The sequence below is a fragment of the Ascidiella aspersa genome, chromosome 7 (genome assembly GCF_963924565.1).
Source record: "Ascidiella aspersa chromosome 7, kaAscAspe10.2, whole genome shotgun sequence".
Lineage (NCBI taxonomy): Eukaryota > Metazoa > Chordata > Ascidiacea > Phlebobranchia > Ascidiidae > Ascidiella > Ascidiella aspersa.
The window spans coordinates 10,801,733-10,818,193 of record NC_139453.1 but is presented as its reverse complement, the minus strand read 5'-3'; the positions used below and the strand labels follow the sequence as shown (position 1 = coordinate 10,818,193).

Below are 16,461 nucleotides of genomic sequence, written 5' to 3'. Positions count from 1 at the left end.
CTAGCTTTTTTGTAGGCTGAAATTTCAAGGAAAAATAAGAATACCACAGCAATAATTAGATTTGATTCTAATTTATATCAGTCACGTCTTCGTCGTACTTCTTCGGGCCGTTTCTTAAATTTTAGATTAATTTTGCTCAGAATAAATCTCTACAAATCTAACCAAGTGAACTACTGCAGTGGGCGACCAAACTAATTTAACAGGCGAAAAAATGGGATCTAAAAATACCCATGTGTTGAGAAACACGGCTGTAATCCTAAGTCAGTTCCGTTACTGGTGACTGGTGAGATATGCCATTTATTTTTGTTAAGCCGATAATTTATCGGGAAAATTTCCTCATTTACGAGCAGAAAGTCAACATAAATTAACGCAAATCACCACCACTGCGTACTTATCATACAAGGCTTCCATCTAACGACGTCAAAAACGCTAAAGTTGTCAACCAGGGAATAGCAATTCGTTGTACGAAACGCGTGATGAAAATACATAACCGCAAAATGACATTACGACACTGCAGGCCACATTTTGCGGTGGCTGTTAATGTGCTGTTGTTGTATCACCAAGATTGGCTTCGCAACAGGCCACCTACGACGTAATTTACACTTGCAGCCTAACTTTGATGGTACTTTAAATTTTAAATTGCGCCTATTTTCGGTGTCGATTTAGACAAGGGTTACTAAAAATTGTTTTAACTCGAACCATTAAAAACGGTTGATTCGTGTGGACCAGGGTTGGTATGACATTTTGCAAAGATGTCGTTATTAAAAGAGTAGAAAATACATGCGCAAATTAAAAGTGATAGTATAAATACTTTAAGAAAAAGGCTTTAAAGTGTTTTTTTTTCTTTTAATTTTTTCTGTTAAAAATGTATTCCAGTTTTTAATTATACAGAAATATTTCCATATGCCCTTCAAGGACCACCAAAACCAATCAACGTACCCAACAGGGGTCAACGGACCCAAGTTTAAGAATCCCTATTTAGAAGCACCAAGTCCTAGTTTTATCACTTCAAAATAGGAAAAAATGGTACGACTGAAAAAAAAACGTTGGATTTTTCTATATAAATTTGTAAAAGTAAAGTAAAATACATCTACATAGTAATAATAAAATTATTACAAAAATAAAAAAGGCCCATAAATTCTGTTTCAGAAGTCAATACTCGAACCAATTTCTAGCACAAAAAGAAAGTAAAGCTTGTCTTATTGTCAACATTCCTCTTGGCTATTTGGCCACCAGGAAGTTAGCAGTTGCCCTCTCCACAGCTTTGCGAAACGAATCAGCAAAAAAAGCGACGCATTACTTGGCAGCGATCCGAAACGCGTTTGCGGTTTTCGTACAGCTGCGAAAGTTCTCGGGTCGTTTAAAGCCACTTCCAAAATGCCACAGAGAAAACCACGCAACGCGTTTGCTAAAGACTACAGATTCTTCTTCTTACAGTGTTAACACGTTTTGGGGATGCTGACAGAATCAACATCACGTACGGACACCGCAATTATGTCAGATGCAAAAAAAACATTCGGGGTCTAAAAGTTTGGCAAGGCACCAGCTTGGCTTTTAGCGATCGGCGTGACCATAAGCAGGACCAGATTAGGATCGACTGTCATAATTAGTTCCACCAGGTTCTCCGTAGGTCAATCCCAAAGGCGCGGCCCAATATTGCGCCCACTCGCTAAACAGCAATTACGGAGCGCAGAAGTAGGCCTGCTGTTTTATGCCAGCTCCGTCGTATTTCTTGCACCAAACGGCGGGACAGGTTGTCCTGTTTGGCTTGCGGTCTCGAGTAGAAAAACTCGAGTAGAAAATGCGGTCTCGAGTAGAAATATTGGCGCCATTGTTGATAAAGCGTTTTTTTGCTGTCCCATTGCACCTTTACGGTAAATCTAACGGTTGGCAAGAACGAACCTATATTTGGTGCTTAAATGCGTATAATTTTGCGTCTATAGGGTGAAATATTGTCTTCCGCATAAATTATGCATGAACTTAAAACAATAGCCGCGTTGACCACCCCTGTAGTAGACGTAAGCCTAAACCTGAATATTGCGTGGGCCAATTACAAGTACAAAAAAGGAGAAAAGCGAATTTGTGGTAAATTTTCAACTGCACCGGAATTTACAGTAAGGTCCTGGTGACAGCAATGCATTTTCTGTGTTAGCCTATTAGATGAATTTAAGAGTTACATAAATTCTACTAAATTTTGACTAATTTATGCATATTACTGTGCCATGTGGTACGGAAATATTCATTTTAAAACGACGTTTTTACACAGTATTGATTCGGACAATATTTTTCTGAAAGTATGCACGACCTAATACAAGCGTCACAACGCAAAAAAACTAGAAACGGAATACTAGTCTCTGGTCAAATTCAAAGCGTCATGCGGTGCAGATAAACATATCCACGAAACATGGAAACTTGAAGCATTAAACACGTTTCCTCCAACCACTGAAAAAGCTGCCAAAAGCGTCGCAGCTAGCTTTTCGAGGCAGGCGGCAAAATGCAACAACCCGTGAGGGTAACCGGTAACCCGAGCTGGGCTTCTCAGGGCCAAAACGGCCTGACTCTACAGCCGAAAAGCCGCGCGCACTCATGCGGCAAATCGACGCACATTGGAATGTGACGTCATAATGGCATGTGCGAAACAACATATGGCGAGAGGCAAAACGTTTCGCTGCGGCCAAACGTACGTGCCACTCGCAAAAGCATGGATTTTAAAAACGTTGTTTGGTGTGAATTAACAAACTTGGGAGAAAAGGTGGATAGAAATGGGACCCTATATGAATTCAAGTAAAACCTCAAAATAAACAGTTTCACAATGGCTACCACAGCCAGTTCCGCCTATATTTGATCAGGGTACTCTGGGGTCTAACATTGTGCATTTTAGCTAAAAACTAAATTTCTTACTCTGGAAGTAAAATTGTGTTTTTTGTTTTTTTTAAGAAATGCCCCTGTGATCAACACAATTTTGTACAACGGACTTTTGTAACTTACAGAGCAATACATAAGTCATCATGAACTTAATTAGACAAACTAATCCCAGGCATGTATTACTTTTCCTAAACAAAGTTTATGTCAATAAAAAGTTTAATAACCAAGATAAAAATAAATTTAACTATATTATATACCTCTTAGGTTTAATAAAGGGATTAAAATTATCACCAATATTTCAGAACCTACAACAGGATTGTGGCGCTTATTTAGAAAGTTGTACCTAAAAAGTCTATCGGGGAAAATGGTTTCGCTTGTTAATACCAAGAAATTAGCTAAATTGATTTTTTATTTCTTGAATTTTAAACTTGAATTTTGTCAATACAAATTTTAAAAATCCCAAATAGCTGAGAATTACTCAAGTCAAATCCCAATTTTTGTTTGTTTGTTTATTTATGCCATCCTATCTAAGCAAGAAAGACAATACAAAAACAAGTAACATCAATTACAACATTAAAACCAATGCTTGACAACAGAGCCCACTGCAGACAAGCCTTCATTGAAATTTAATGAAGTTAAATTACAACAAAACCCATTAATACCAATGCGCAATAAGCTTCCCTTTTGGACTTTAATAATTAAAGAGATATACAGTTGTGCACCAGAATGAGTTCAGATAAGGTTATTGGCTGACAACGTGAAGCAACCATTTCAACATAAAATTGAGCTTTTAACTACCTACATCCATACACTGCAAAAAAAAAGCCATATTTGATTTTTTTCGATGACCTTCATATTTAAGGAAACCCTGAACTTTATAATATAAAAAAATGTAATTTGTAAGATTAAGCTTACCTTTAAACCAATCCAAAACTTGTTTGTTATTCCAGTTTGAAATATTTATTGCATCCATAATAGATAGCTTGTTATTTTTGGGCAAGTTTATTGTTGCTGGGTTCTTGCATCACTTTTTTTGTCACACTCACAAATAAACATCTATATCTTTTACAAAATCATTTTGCAACAAATTTACAATTTGTAAGAAGGTCTTATGGGATCCAGAGTTATAACCTAAAAGTAGACAGAAATGTTTTCAAACCCAGCAAAACATTTCTAGACAAATAGATGCAGATAATACACAATGTCAAAATTAGGAACAAAGCATAACATATTTGGTAACTAGAGCAGTTTGGTACATGTCAAAACCTTGAACACAGATGTATATGGGACTTAAATAAGCAACACACTAGCAAATACAGTGTACGATCGAGGAGATTCGACAATTGCAAGACTAAAATCAATAAAGTTCTAAAGTCAAAAAAAAGAAATGAATGCTTTGGTCATTTTTTAACCACCTGAAACGCGAACAAAACACAATGCAAATTAATAAGACGTTTTTTAGCACATTAAGACTGTTTGGCGGATTTCGACAAGATCTTGAGCGGGTGCTCTTAATTTCCAGAGAAAAGCTTTTCCATGATTTTACCTCAAAGGTACCTTTTTTAAATATGTGAAGTAAAAGCAAACATGTCTGCAAGGTTGGTAGAATGCTGACATATTTGATTTAAGCGATTTCAATAACCAATTGTAAAGGCATGTGACAAGATTTTCAAAACAACAAAACCTTTATTGTGCATCATAAATTGTAAGCAAATTTTGGAAAATCACCTATTTTAATTACAATTAGGCATGCAAGACTTAATACATCAGATGAGAATATTATAATAAGATTTACTATTGCCCTGTCATCTATCTAAGGCAAATTGTCAAAAATATGAAATTGTTCGTTTTCTTGAAGTGTCCTGTGAATATTTCAGATTTCTTTGCTGTGCCTCAAGCTAAAATTCTGAGAATCACTGGTTAAAAGGTATACCTTACTTAAAATAATGTCAATATTTAGTTATAGACCTAACAATCTCCAATAAAACCTGCACTGACACTAATCTTACTCTACCAGCCAAGTTGCTTAAACATGAGAAGATGATACTGCCTTAGTCTTAGTCCCTCAGACAACGGAGTTCAGAAAGTAATGTTTTGCCAACGATGATTGCCAAGGAGTCCAATAGATATAAAGCATAAACATACAAAAAGAAATATAGCTTAAACGCAGCCAAAGATAGCCATACACAACGAATCGTAATAACGTTGTCATTGATATGTTTTGCACCATATTTCGCCTTGGGGCTAAACCTACGAAGAAGACAGGCTAAACGCTGTAATTTCTGTCTGGCCAAACTCAATTCCATAAACATAGGCCTTCATTAAGCCAAGTGGAGCAATTGTAAACAAAATTCGTTTTCGTTTACTGACGCGCTGAAATCGGATAAGCAAGTACTGATCTCGCGAAAATCGCCGGTTAATCCTGCATTAACGCATTTATGCAATAACAGGTCGCTGGGAACGGCAAGGAAACCGTTTTGACACTTTGCTAACGCGACAGACTGTCACTCACCAGACAGGCACATTCGCTAGATAGAATAGGCTGTCTTACGTCTAGCTACCTAGGCTATCACCTGCCAGGTTGGGCATTGTGTTGGTAACGTTTTCACCTTCCATACATATAAAAGGATGGGAACTCGAAACTGTAAACTTCTGGGCAGGCGTCTGTCGGTGTTTAGGCCACGCAATTGAAAAGCCAGCGTTTTTCTCTCTTCGCTCTAGCTTGGAAACGTTAAGAAACTCTCTACTGGCACGTAACGGAAAACGATTTAGCCTACCAGTTTCAAGATCTTGACTAACGAACGGTCAAAGAGTTTAAAACAAATTTTTCTAAGGCAACAACGTGTCAATAACTTTAAATTTACTCTTAAAAAGCATAAAATGTCAGACAGGGAATTTTCGAATACACTATTAAAAATGTTTACTTCAAGATACATAGGCTAACGTTCAAGTGTTTTATATAATAACTTTTGCGGCCGTGCATATGTTTTCTAAAAAACAACTAATTGCATCCGTACAACAAATAAAATAAACTATTTGTCATAATCTCTGGCACCAGGGCCTGGTCCGTAGGGTTAATTGGCCATAACCACCAAACTGTAGCCTAATTTTTGCCTATTTAAGCTACGTAAATGTAAATAAAATTTCTGCTCAATGAGAATCTCAATAATGCTTCTGGTCGGCTAAGACTTAGCCTAAGTTCGTAAAATCGTTTTAGACGAAAGGCCCCATGCGTCGTTTTACCATTCCACAAAACTGAATGTTTTGCAACTATAGGTAAATGCAAAGTTTTTCGCGTTCCACGCGCATTTCAATGATGTTTTAGTAGGCCTCTGTTTAAGCCTGTTTTTTCTAAAATCGTTTTAGTCCAAAGGCGGCATGCATCTATCATCGACCTTCTAAGTAAAAGTTTTGGCATTTAAAAACTTTATACAGACATTTTTTTCGCTTTACGCTAACCGATAACATCTTGGTAATGTAACTTTTGTTTAGAAATTAATAGCCTATAACTTCTACAACGCAAAAAATTAACAAAATAATCGAACTATGTTATGTTAAGATTCCTTGTTCATGACGTCACGTTTTGACGTAACCTCGTAAACATGGCTCCCCGAAAGAAAGGCCCGAAATCCACGCCTGCAGACGCCCTCAAATTGATTACACAATCTTTAGAAGACTCTACCTGTAGGCTACTTTATTGAAATACCAAAAGCGGGGTGAAACATTTTAATTTATTTTACAATAAACCAGTAGCGACTGAACATGTTTTAGCTTAAAGAAAAATTAACGGAGCAGTAGACTCTAATACAAACAAGTGCATAAAATACCAGTCAGACACAGATGCGCTATATAGGTTAGCATAAAGAGATGGTTTGAAAAATCGAATAGCATTTCACAGTTGGACAACACGAAATTTACATTTACATGCATTCGATTGAACATAGGTTTAACGGCAAAAAAAAACTAATAATGTTAATTACACGAGCCTGAAATTAAACGTAACTCATCGTATACACATTATGCTACTGTTCAAAAGTTCTCAGATCGTTCTAGTATAGTGCAGCCAGAGGATATTTTAAGTCTTTAACATGGTATGTTGAACTTTCCAAATCGTTAAACAATGTGCAACAGACTTAATTTTCAATTTTTGGGACAGATCCGAAACTTATTCCTGTTGCCTTTTCGCTGATTTGCCAAAGCTTAAGACAGGCTTCTGTGTCGTTCGCCATCACGTGGTATTTTTTTTCAGACTTGCCGTTGCTTAAAAACTTGCCGGACACCTTTTCCAAAGATCGAGAAAGAGCACAATGCAGTAAGGGTTGGACTCCTTCGTCAGTGCTCTAATAAGAGAAGATAGGAAAGCAATTGAAAGCTGCTTGATTTCTTCGAGTAGGCCTAGTAATTATTAGCCTACTAAACAGGCGAAATCTAGAATTTTAGTTATAGGTAGGGTACTATGGGAATTTAGAGATGGTGAGATGGCGTCAGGAAGTTACGTCATAGCGTGATGTCATAAAACAAGAAGCTCCGAAAAATCTTGTTCAGATCGAACTAAGTTGCGAATGTCACACTGAAATTCTAGCCTTCGAAAACAATTGCGTTTTGTTTAATTAAAATCGTACCAAAGCAACTGGTATTTTTTTCATATATATCATGATGCTTCGGAAAAGTTTTTTCATATCTATGATAATGCTTGGCCCTCGTGTGACCCAAGTGTTGTTAACAAGTCATTCAAAAATGACTTAAGTCACAGTAAAGTAACTTCAAGTCAAGTCTTTTAGAATAAATAACAAGCCAAGTCAACGTCAAGTTTTAATTAGAGTAAGTCAACTTCAAGTCAAGCCCTTGTCATAAAAATAAAACGTTAAACTAAAATAACTGATAAACGACCGATTATGAGCAATAACAAGTCATTGACTTGAGTCAACTTAACACTGGTGTCCCAATAGTAGTTTTAAGGGTATATTACCTTAGATAAGATGAGCATAAACATCATGAAAAACAGGACTGAAGGTCTTTTATCGGACGCTATCAAAGGTGTGCGCACAATCCCAGGTTGAACGCAATTTACCGTGATTCCGCTCTCTTCAAGTCTGAAATAATGTTGGACGAAAAACGTTAAAATATCACTCGACGATCGCAGTATTTTTAATGTTTGATGAGTTCATTGCACACAAGTTTTAACTGGAAGATGCTGCACGTGATTATAAAACTTTGCATCAAAAAACAAAACGCATATGCAGGGCGGGATTAACCCTATTAGATTCCTTACTTTGCAAGACTGTGGTAGCCTACACTTAATACAGTATATGAGTAATTAAGGTATTAAATTAGTAAATGCAAAATAGAAACAAAACGAACCTATATAACAAATATGAAAATTATCAAAAATTTTATAAATTTGCGCTTGTTTGCCTTGAATCCATTACCTTAAACAAATGATTTAGGATTGAACAAATATAATGTCAACCCGACAATAATTGCTACTCCAACTTGAAAAGAAAAACAAGTAAGCTATATACCTTCTGGCCAATTCAAACGTAAACATGATGTTCATGAGCTTTGAGTTGTGGTAGAGCTTTACTTTTGCTTTTATCTTAATCCGGCTTTTCTGCATCTTCTTACTGAAAAACAATTCCACCGAATCCGGGTCGACGTAGTCAAGGTGCAGTGAGGCCATGGTGTTTGAGAAAGAGCCGACGTTAACAATGCGCGATCCCGGTCCGGATTGCTTTAAAAGGTCTGAAATGTATTGGTCGTTAATAAAAGCCAGAAAAGACTATATAGTTCGCCTCATACCTTACAAGCCAGACGTTTCAGTTAACCACAAGGGCATGTCTATGATGATAAGCAATACTATAGTATAAACCAAATACAAATAACGCATTAGTTTCATTTTCCGTGGACAAACGTTATAAGGCTACAGGATCCATTTAAGACCATAGAACCTTTTCTGATCATATAGGATACGCTGTTCAACGATCTACCGTAATGATTGCTGAATCTCAAAGAACTTTGTATAGCCTATTTATCGACACAGGAAGTTTATGGTACGACAACTGTAGTGACAACACATGACTATTTATCTCCTAATCAAACTTATGCTAAAAAAGTATTATAAAAAAGGCGAGAGCAGTCCATCATTTATAGGTGTGCCAGTACCGAGAAGAATCAACGACACTAAATCTCCATAAAAATTACCCAGCAAAAGCAGTGTGAGAAGAAAAGGTCCGAAATGATTCGTCTGGTACGTCATCTCTAAATTGTCCTTCGTCTTAGTGACGTCATAACCCGAGATGCAAGCATTGTTAACTAGAATGTCCAACCTATATAACGAAGAAAAAAAATTGTCGTAACACGTTTCGCCAAGGCAATTGTTATCGACCGGCAAATGCTCATAAATAAAGATGGTTTATTCGGGATGCAAATATGTTCTGCCTACCAAACAACTTACACCGGGATTGAGTATCAGTGTGGCTGTTGGGCCTTTATGTGCTTTCATACCAATGTATGAGAAACTCAAAAAAAGGTCAAATACAACAAATGGGGTTTCGCGGCCAAATTTAGGTATGTAAGCGCTTGATGCACTCTTACCAAAAACTAAAAAGTTATGCAATTTGTCTTTATACAGTGCCACCTGATTCCTCTAAAAAATTATGGTTTCAAAAAATGTGTCATAACTATTACTGTTTGCTGGTCGTCAGCTTATATCGTCCATACATAGAGTCATGTATACAAATGTTATATGAGCGACCATCAAATCATAAAAACGCTTAGGGATGCACGATAAAATCGGATCAAAGCCGATACCCGATGCCAAGTTGTAGTAACGGTACTCGTCCGATAGCAAATTAATATAGGAATCTAGGTCATAATTTGCGCCCAACGAAAATTTTCTACCTGAAAAGGTGAGTTAATCGAACAATATAGTGTCCTAATAACTGGAGGTTCGCTAGGTTAGGGCAATTTAGGGGTTAACAAATTAGAAAAGAGTTAGTTTGGAGGTTTTACTTTCATATAATTACTTGATGCAGCATTATTATGACTTTATTTAGTATCGGAACGGTTCTGGCTACTTTTTGTTCAACATATTGGGTATCAGTATCGAACACCCCTAAATACGTCGAAAAAAATTCTTTACACCAGATACACAGCAATAAAATTAAGGTTCACGGAGCGGGCCTGCATTTTGCGTACCGTTCTTCAGTGTTGACGACCTGGTTGGCAAACTCCCTGACCGAGTCCAGGGAGCTCAAATCCAGTAGTTTAACCAGCACTTGCTGCTCGCTGCGGCCTGACGCCGCCAAGATATCCCGACGGGCAGCCTCCGCCCTAGCTGCCGAGCGACACGCAAGAATAACCCGAGCGTTCCGCTTAGCCAACTCTGTTGCCAGGCACTTGCCCAAACCTGAAAATACTGCAGTTGTATACCACTTCTATTGGTACCCCGAGTTATAAAAGAAATCACCCCGAATTGGGATTAGGCCTACGTCAAATAACTAAGTAATATAGGCTATTTTAATATATTGTCTAACAGTAAATGGCTAATTCAATAATAACGGTATATTGCTGAGAACAAAATTTATATGAGTATACCACAGAAATCACTCACACAACGAGCACTTTCGAACATTATACACAATACTCAAATGCCACACAACTACCCTAAAACCTTTTATGTTAACTTCTGGGGGTCGCAAATAGTACGGCTTATTGGTTTAGTAGGATGTTCGAAATTTCTAAAAAACTTCCAAAGAGGTTTGCTCGTTTGATAATAAGGATATATTATGGGGCTCGGGACGCTGGGTAGTTCGATGTGCAAATGCGCAGTAGCAGCTTCGGAACCGGTAAATCGTAGGCTATAAGTAGAGTAGAATACGGTGAAATATTTTTCAGCTGCGTTTTGTGGGTTTATGAGACATATGATACCTCACGACTTAATTAAAGGACTGTAAAAATCGGCTAGAATCGGTAATCAGCTGAGTCGATTTATTTAGCTGGAGTTGGACTCGGGACTCGACTTTATGTTCTAACCCGGGGTCAAAATCGGTTTTGTTTCTTAACTCAGTCGGAAACTGCCTTTTTTAACGGACGCCCACAGCCCTGGTCATAGTCCAAGTCTGATTAATAAAAATATATATTTAAATTTCTAACAAATTGTCAACGTTTTCAAGATAAATTCCATTTTATCACTTTAGCGTTGGGGGTATAGGTGAGGATAAGTAAAACAGGTCGCTAAAACACCTGTTTTAAACTTCTTGAACGTTATAATCTAGACAGAGTCACTTCGCTCAGATGACATTTTGCTCGTTGACGTTATTTACAAATCTCAGCATACACGATAACATAACACGCGGTAGGTATTAAGCTGTATCCAGTCGTATATCATAAAGTATAGTATGAAGTCGCGGAACGCCATTCCCATTAGCTTAGGCGTTGGTCACACCTCAGTGGACACCGGTCACGTGTATAGTGACGTCATGTTGGGCAACGCAGTGTGGTAGGATAAAGAAAACTACTTCCTATCGTTACAATCATTTCAAAATATTTAATGCTTTACCTCCATTAGCGCCGGTGACTATCACAGTCTTCCCAGTCAAGTCCACGTTTTCGTCAAAGCATATCCAAGTGCTTTTTAGGTAGATACGGAGAAGTACCAAAATCGAAATTAACCCGACACCGACTGCACTTAGATAATACTCCATATTCTTTTATAAATGACGAAATTCCTGCGCAAATTTCAAAGCGGCATGATATACATCAAAAACTACCAAGATGTCTGTTTGGGCCGATGCCGCACCTGGATAATTTTACCCCTTGCACACTTTATGGAGTCAAACAAAGTTAAAGTAGCCTACCTGTCTAAGTCACGCTTATCATTTCCCTTTATAAGTTGTTAGTAACTTGCGGAAACTCTAAATTTATTTATAAACGTCATTGGTTGAAAATACTTTTGGCAATTGCAGTTAAAATCATCATAAAACATATTTTCTGATTTAACGACTAGGCATAATCACCCTGTCTACATGGATTTAGTAGTTTAGTCATATTTTAACAACGTACAACGTTGTTAATGTAAGGTCAAACTATGGAAACGTAAATAAACTGCAAAGTCGCAGTGTATCTGTACAACATCAACTGGAGAAACTTACAAGACTTTTTTTGAAAACACGCACTGCCAATCAGCAAAGTCACAAACTACCCCCGAGCAAGCAACGTAGATAATCAGGTAAGGGCAACCCTTCGGTTAATGATTAGCAATAACTGTAAGCGAGACGTATTTAAAGATAAATTTTGCTCACGCAAACGACTATCAAAACACTGCGGAATGTTAAGATCAGTGTTTCTTAATCAGGTGAATGGTTCACCCCAAGATGAATTAAATTTTTGCGGGAGTGAACCAACCAAAAGGGGTGAATAAGGGTGAACCGTTAGAAATGGATTATAGCTTGCGAGCCGGGCGGATATGTCGGGTGGTTTTATATATAGACGAGATAGTTTTATCATATCATGAGACAAAGGTGAATGAAATCCGGAGATGGAAGCTAGGGGTGAACAAAACTAAAAAAGTTTAAGAAGCTCTGGTTTAGATCACCACTATAATTTGACTGGTAACACCAACACAAAATGCTTTTATTAAATAAATGGTTTCTACGTAATTTTTAGGATAGAACATCACACTGTAGAACCTATCGTTTTGACAAACAAATAATGCTCCTTACATTTCCATACCTATGTTAAAAAATTAGACATACAAAATGCGGCCATGTGGTGTTTGGGCAGTTGAAGAACCATGGAGTTATAGTAAACGTCGGTCATAAATAAATTGCAAAGGTTTTCACAATCAGGGACAGTGACAGAAACAAAGCGGGAGACGTAAATAAACAAATAAATAGGCCAAAGTTAAAAGTTTACCAAACCTATATTTTTACAGGTATTTAAAGTTTAAAATTGAGTATAAACATTTACTGAACAAAACATTACCCAGGCAAGAACCTCAAGTGAAAATGCTATAAACAAATTTAAACCCAAAGCTTACGTAAGTCGAACTATAGTTTAATTATAGCCATGTACGCAGTACCTGTGGATATCCTTTATTAAACAATTGTTGTGACCCTACGTTAACAACTGCGGCCCAACACTTAAAAAATCGATGCAAACATGATCACGTCGACGTCGCTAACATTACTCATCACCGAAAAATAGAGGTCAGAGGATCGCTTTGGTTAGAATACGGGGCATTCTAGACCTTGGGGCATAACATAGTTTTTGGAGATTTTAAAGTATTACAGTGTCGCCTCGCACAAACACTAATTTAGGGGTTGTTTCAAACGGAAAATTCGAACTACAAGTGCATAATTGTAAATTGTCAACGAAAAGGTGGTAACTATAACGTTTACACGATATACGGGGCTTGTAGACCACGGAGCATAACGTGATTTTAAAAGAAGGAGTTTACTTTGGTGCAGGTAAACTTTTAACTTAGTTTGTTAAGTTTAAAGGGGGTGAATAGAAACACCATATTAAACATAGGCCAACAAATGGAGGATTAAAGCGGACAAAACCCCACACAGAAATACATTGTTTAATTTTAGATTGTTTGGATGAATAAAATTGTGTCCGACACAGTCCGCTAAAATTTGATGTGTTGCTACTTTCGTCAAAATGTATTTAGGAGTTGCTTCACACAAAAAAGTCGAACTAGTTCATAATTTCAAATTGTCAAAGAAAAGGTTATAACTATTACGTTTACATGATATTTTTACGTTAAAACGATCGCTCAGGTCTAGCGTGTTTGTTTTGTACATCCCTTAACTATTCGCCGATGCAAAAAACATAACTTGGCACTGTATTTGATGAAATGTAATGTGGTGTTTCATCACCACAATGGTTTATAAAACGGTACCAAAGAATATATCTGGACAATAACAACAGGCAACAAACATTTGTTGCAAAAGGTTCTGTCTAAATTTTAAGGCTATTAGGTGAGTTTATTTGTTCAGCAGGTTGCACACCTTACGAGCGGTTACTACCATAAGGCGCGTTGTAAGTATTGTACACCTCACGACACCCAGGCGTACGATTGCCCGACCACTGGGCCATATGCCGCCATGCAAAAATATAAATCGAGCCGAGTGTCACTTGACGGCGCCGATTCGCAAAAAAACACGGAAAAAGCGGTGCCGCAATTCCGGCGGGACCGGCTCCGATCAGATGCATGATCGATATGCAGATGGAAGCCGCCCTTGCCGGTGTCGCTAGTGTGATTAACACTTCCTCAAAAATTCGTCCATCTGTCGTGCTTGCGCTTTAGCCTGGGCGAACGCTCGCCAAGCCGTGCCTGAAAGAACGATGCTGGCTTGGCCTACATTGCGCCAATTGGGTCACGCGATTGGGATTCGCACCGGTACGAGATATGTCGCTTAATCGGTATCGCAGGCGTGTCAGACTTCCTAGCAGTCGATCGCGGCCAGCCAACCGGTTAGCTTTTAAATCGAGAAGGCTCACACTTAACCATATGCAGTCTTAGGGGACGGAGTGCTTTTGTACTTTGCAGGCAGCAGTTTGAAGCAAACTATGGTTATAGGGGGCAACTAGGTTTATGTAAAACGTGTACAGGGATATAGAAAGCAGCCAGGGATGTACGAAGCAGCTAACTACAGTACAGTCCTTTGGAATGTATAACAAGGCCTGCTTCAAAGCTTATCGTGGTTACATTTTTGTATAACAAGGTCTATCGCAAAACTTATTTGGTTACATATTTACATCTGTTTTCAACAATGTTAAACAAACTGGTTTCCGTATTTGTGGGTACATGGTAGTTCAAAAATGAACACAGGAGAAGTTTTAGTTATAAACGTCAAATAGAAAAAGTTAGTCATGAGAAGCAAATTGAAAATTTTGATTCTGTTTGCAAAAGTGTTTTGCTAACGAAAATGTATTTAAATTGTTTGATATAAGTGATAGGGTACTCGTATGTTAGAAATAAATAAGTTGAAGTTACTTAATCCTAAAAGCGTCAAACCGAGAAGCACATTCGAACTTTTCTTTAGAATTTAGAACTTACATGGCGAACTTTACTTTATACAAAAAAATAATCTAGTGTAACTTCAAAGATTCGTCACAAAACAATAAAGACAAGTTTTGCACCAGGATTACATTTCATGTATAGCATGCTACGACAATTTGATCTAGACAGCGTAGCTTGATTTGCATAGCGCTGATTCTCATTATCGGCAATCAATGCTAAATCGCAATTATTTCCAATAATAACAATGTGTGCCTTTCCTATTGGATTTCAACTGGTGTCCCGCTAATCTAATTTTCAGTCGTTATTTTTAAACGATTGGTGTTTAAGATTAACAGTGTTGGCTGAGTTATTTAATTTTAAAAAAGTAATGCCTCGTTCAAAACAGAAAAAGCAATTGTGGTGGTTTACGATGGTCGATGGGTATCAATAAATTGCCATATTACTCGAAATTTATTACTTTACTTCTAATAAAATGAGAAAGGTATTTCGTTTACACACAACACAATACACGTCACAAGACTACCAAGCAGTTTAAGCTTGGACCAACGTTGTTTTTACGAATTTTGTAAATTTGACATGTTACTTTCTTTTTAGAAAATGTTTAGGCTGTTTTTTTCAAACAACTGAGTTATCAAATTGAGAAATTGGCGAACAAATCAACTTTTATCGGACTGCGTTGGACACATTTTCTCCATTCAAACAATTTAAGGTTTGTTTCAGTTGTTGTCCATAACTTATCGCCATTCACTTGTTGAGACTTTTTTGAGTTTTCCACGTTGAATTTATTCGAATTTTATCGTACCCAAAATTATAAATAAGAACAGCGCAGAATTACTCGAAATCTGTATTTCATAACAGTAAAACAGTGATAAAGCCGACTTTATATAACCTTCTAAATAAATTACAAATATTTCGTCACCTAATATGTTCCTACCAAAACTTTAATAAGATTCATTCTAGGTTTCAAAAGTTCAAACTCGCATCACATCAACCAATCAAGTCTTTAACGGTTCGTTGGACCAAAAATGGAGTCCAGCGGCGGCGGCTTCATAGTGGGACTGAACCTGTCGCTGTTTACCAGCAGCAGCAGCGGAGGCAACAGGACTTCGCCTTGTAGACACAGCGCCTTCAGTTCGGGATGCTCGCCACCAAACGACATTCTGCTGGAAGACATGATCGCCAGTCTGCTGATTCTGCTCATTGCCTACCTTACCCTGGCCTTTACTGTACAGCAGTGCAGGCGCAGGGTGCCCGGCTACCAGTCGTCGCAGTTCGTCTGATCGTATAATCGATAGAGCTGTTGCTGCGTTGAAGTGTGTTTGCCTCGTTGAAGTGTGTAAAGCCGAGCGCATGAGTTCCTGGGTCGGTTTGCTGAAGTCAAATATGAAGCTGATATATTCCACCTTGCTTTGTGTATTCTGTTGCATTTTGTATGAAAGACAGACTGGCTTACTGGAGAAGCGCAAACTAATGGCCAACCGTTTTAAAATTCGGGCGCTGGTCTATAGTGTCCTATACCACAACGCATATTTCTGTATGTGGGTTGGGGTGCGGGTTAGCGTTTG

General features: G+C 37.8%; 2 protein-coding genes across 3 annotated transcripts in view; both read right to left on the bottom strand.

Moving 5' to 3' along the window:
* Positions 1 to 3,974, bottom strand: part of LOC146137753 (uncharacterized) — a 59,254-nt gene extending 55,280 nt beyond the window's left edge. For both annotated transcript variants that reach the window (XM_083393292.1, XM_083393293.1), the window contains exon 1: positions 3,781 to 3,974. In XM_083393292.1, coding sequence (XP_083249418.1) covers positions 3,781 to 3,838 — 58 coding nt within the window. In that variant the 5' untranslated portion in view covers positions 3,839 to 3,974. The remainder of the gene's footprint in view (positions 1 to 3,780) is intronic.
* Positions 3,975 to 6,998: 3,024 nt separating this feature from the next.
* On the bottom strand, positions 6,999 to 11,570 carry LOC146137752 (retinol dehydrogenase 12-like). The gene is made up of 6 exons (XM_083394426.1): positions 11,426 to 11,570; positions 10,063 to 10,273; positions 9,067 to 9,191; positions 8,388 to 8,607; positions 7,835 to 7,958; positions 6,999 to 7,205 (listed from the first exon to the last, which is right to left on the bottom strand). The coding sequence occupies exons 1-6, from the start codon at positions 11,568 to 11,570 to the stop codon at positions 6,999 to 7,001; spliced, it is 1,032 nt and encodes a 343-aa protein (XP_083250552.1).
* Positions 11,571 to 16,461: the final 4,891 nt, after the last annotated feature.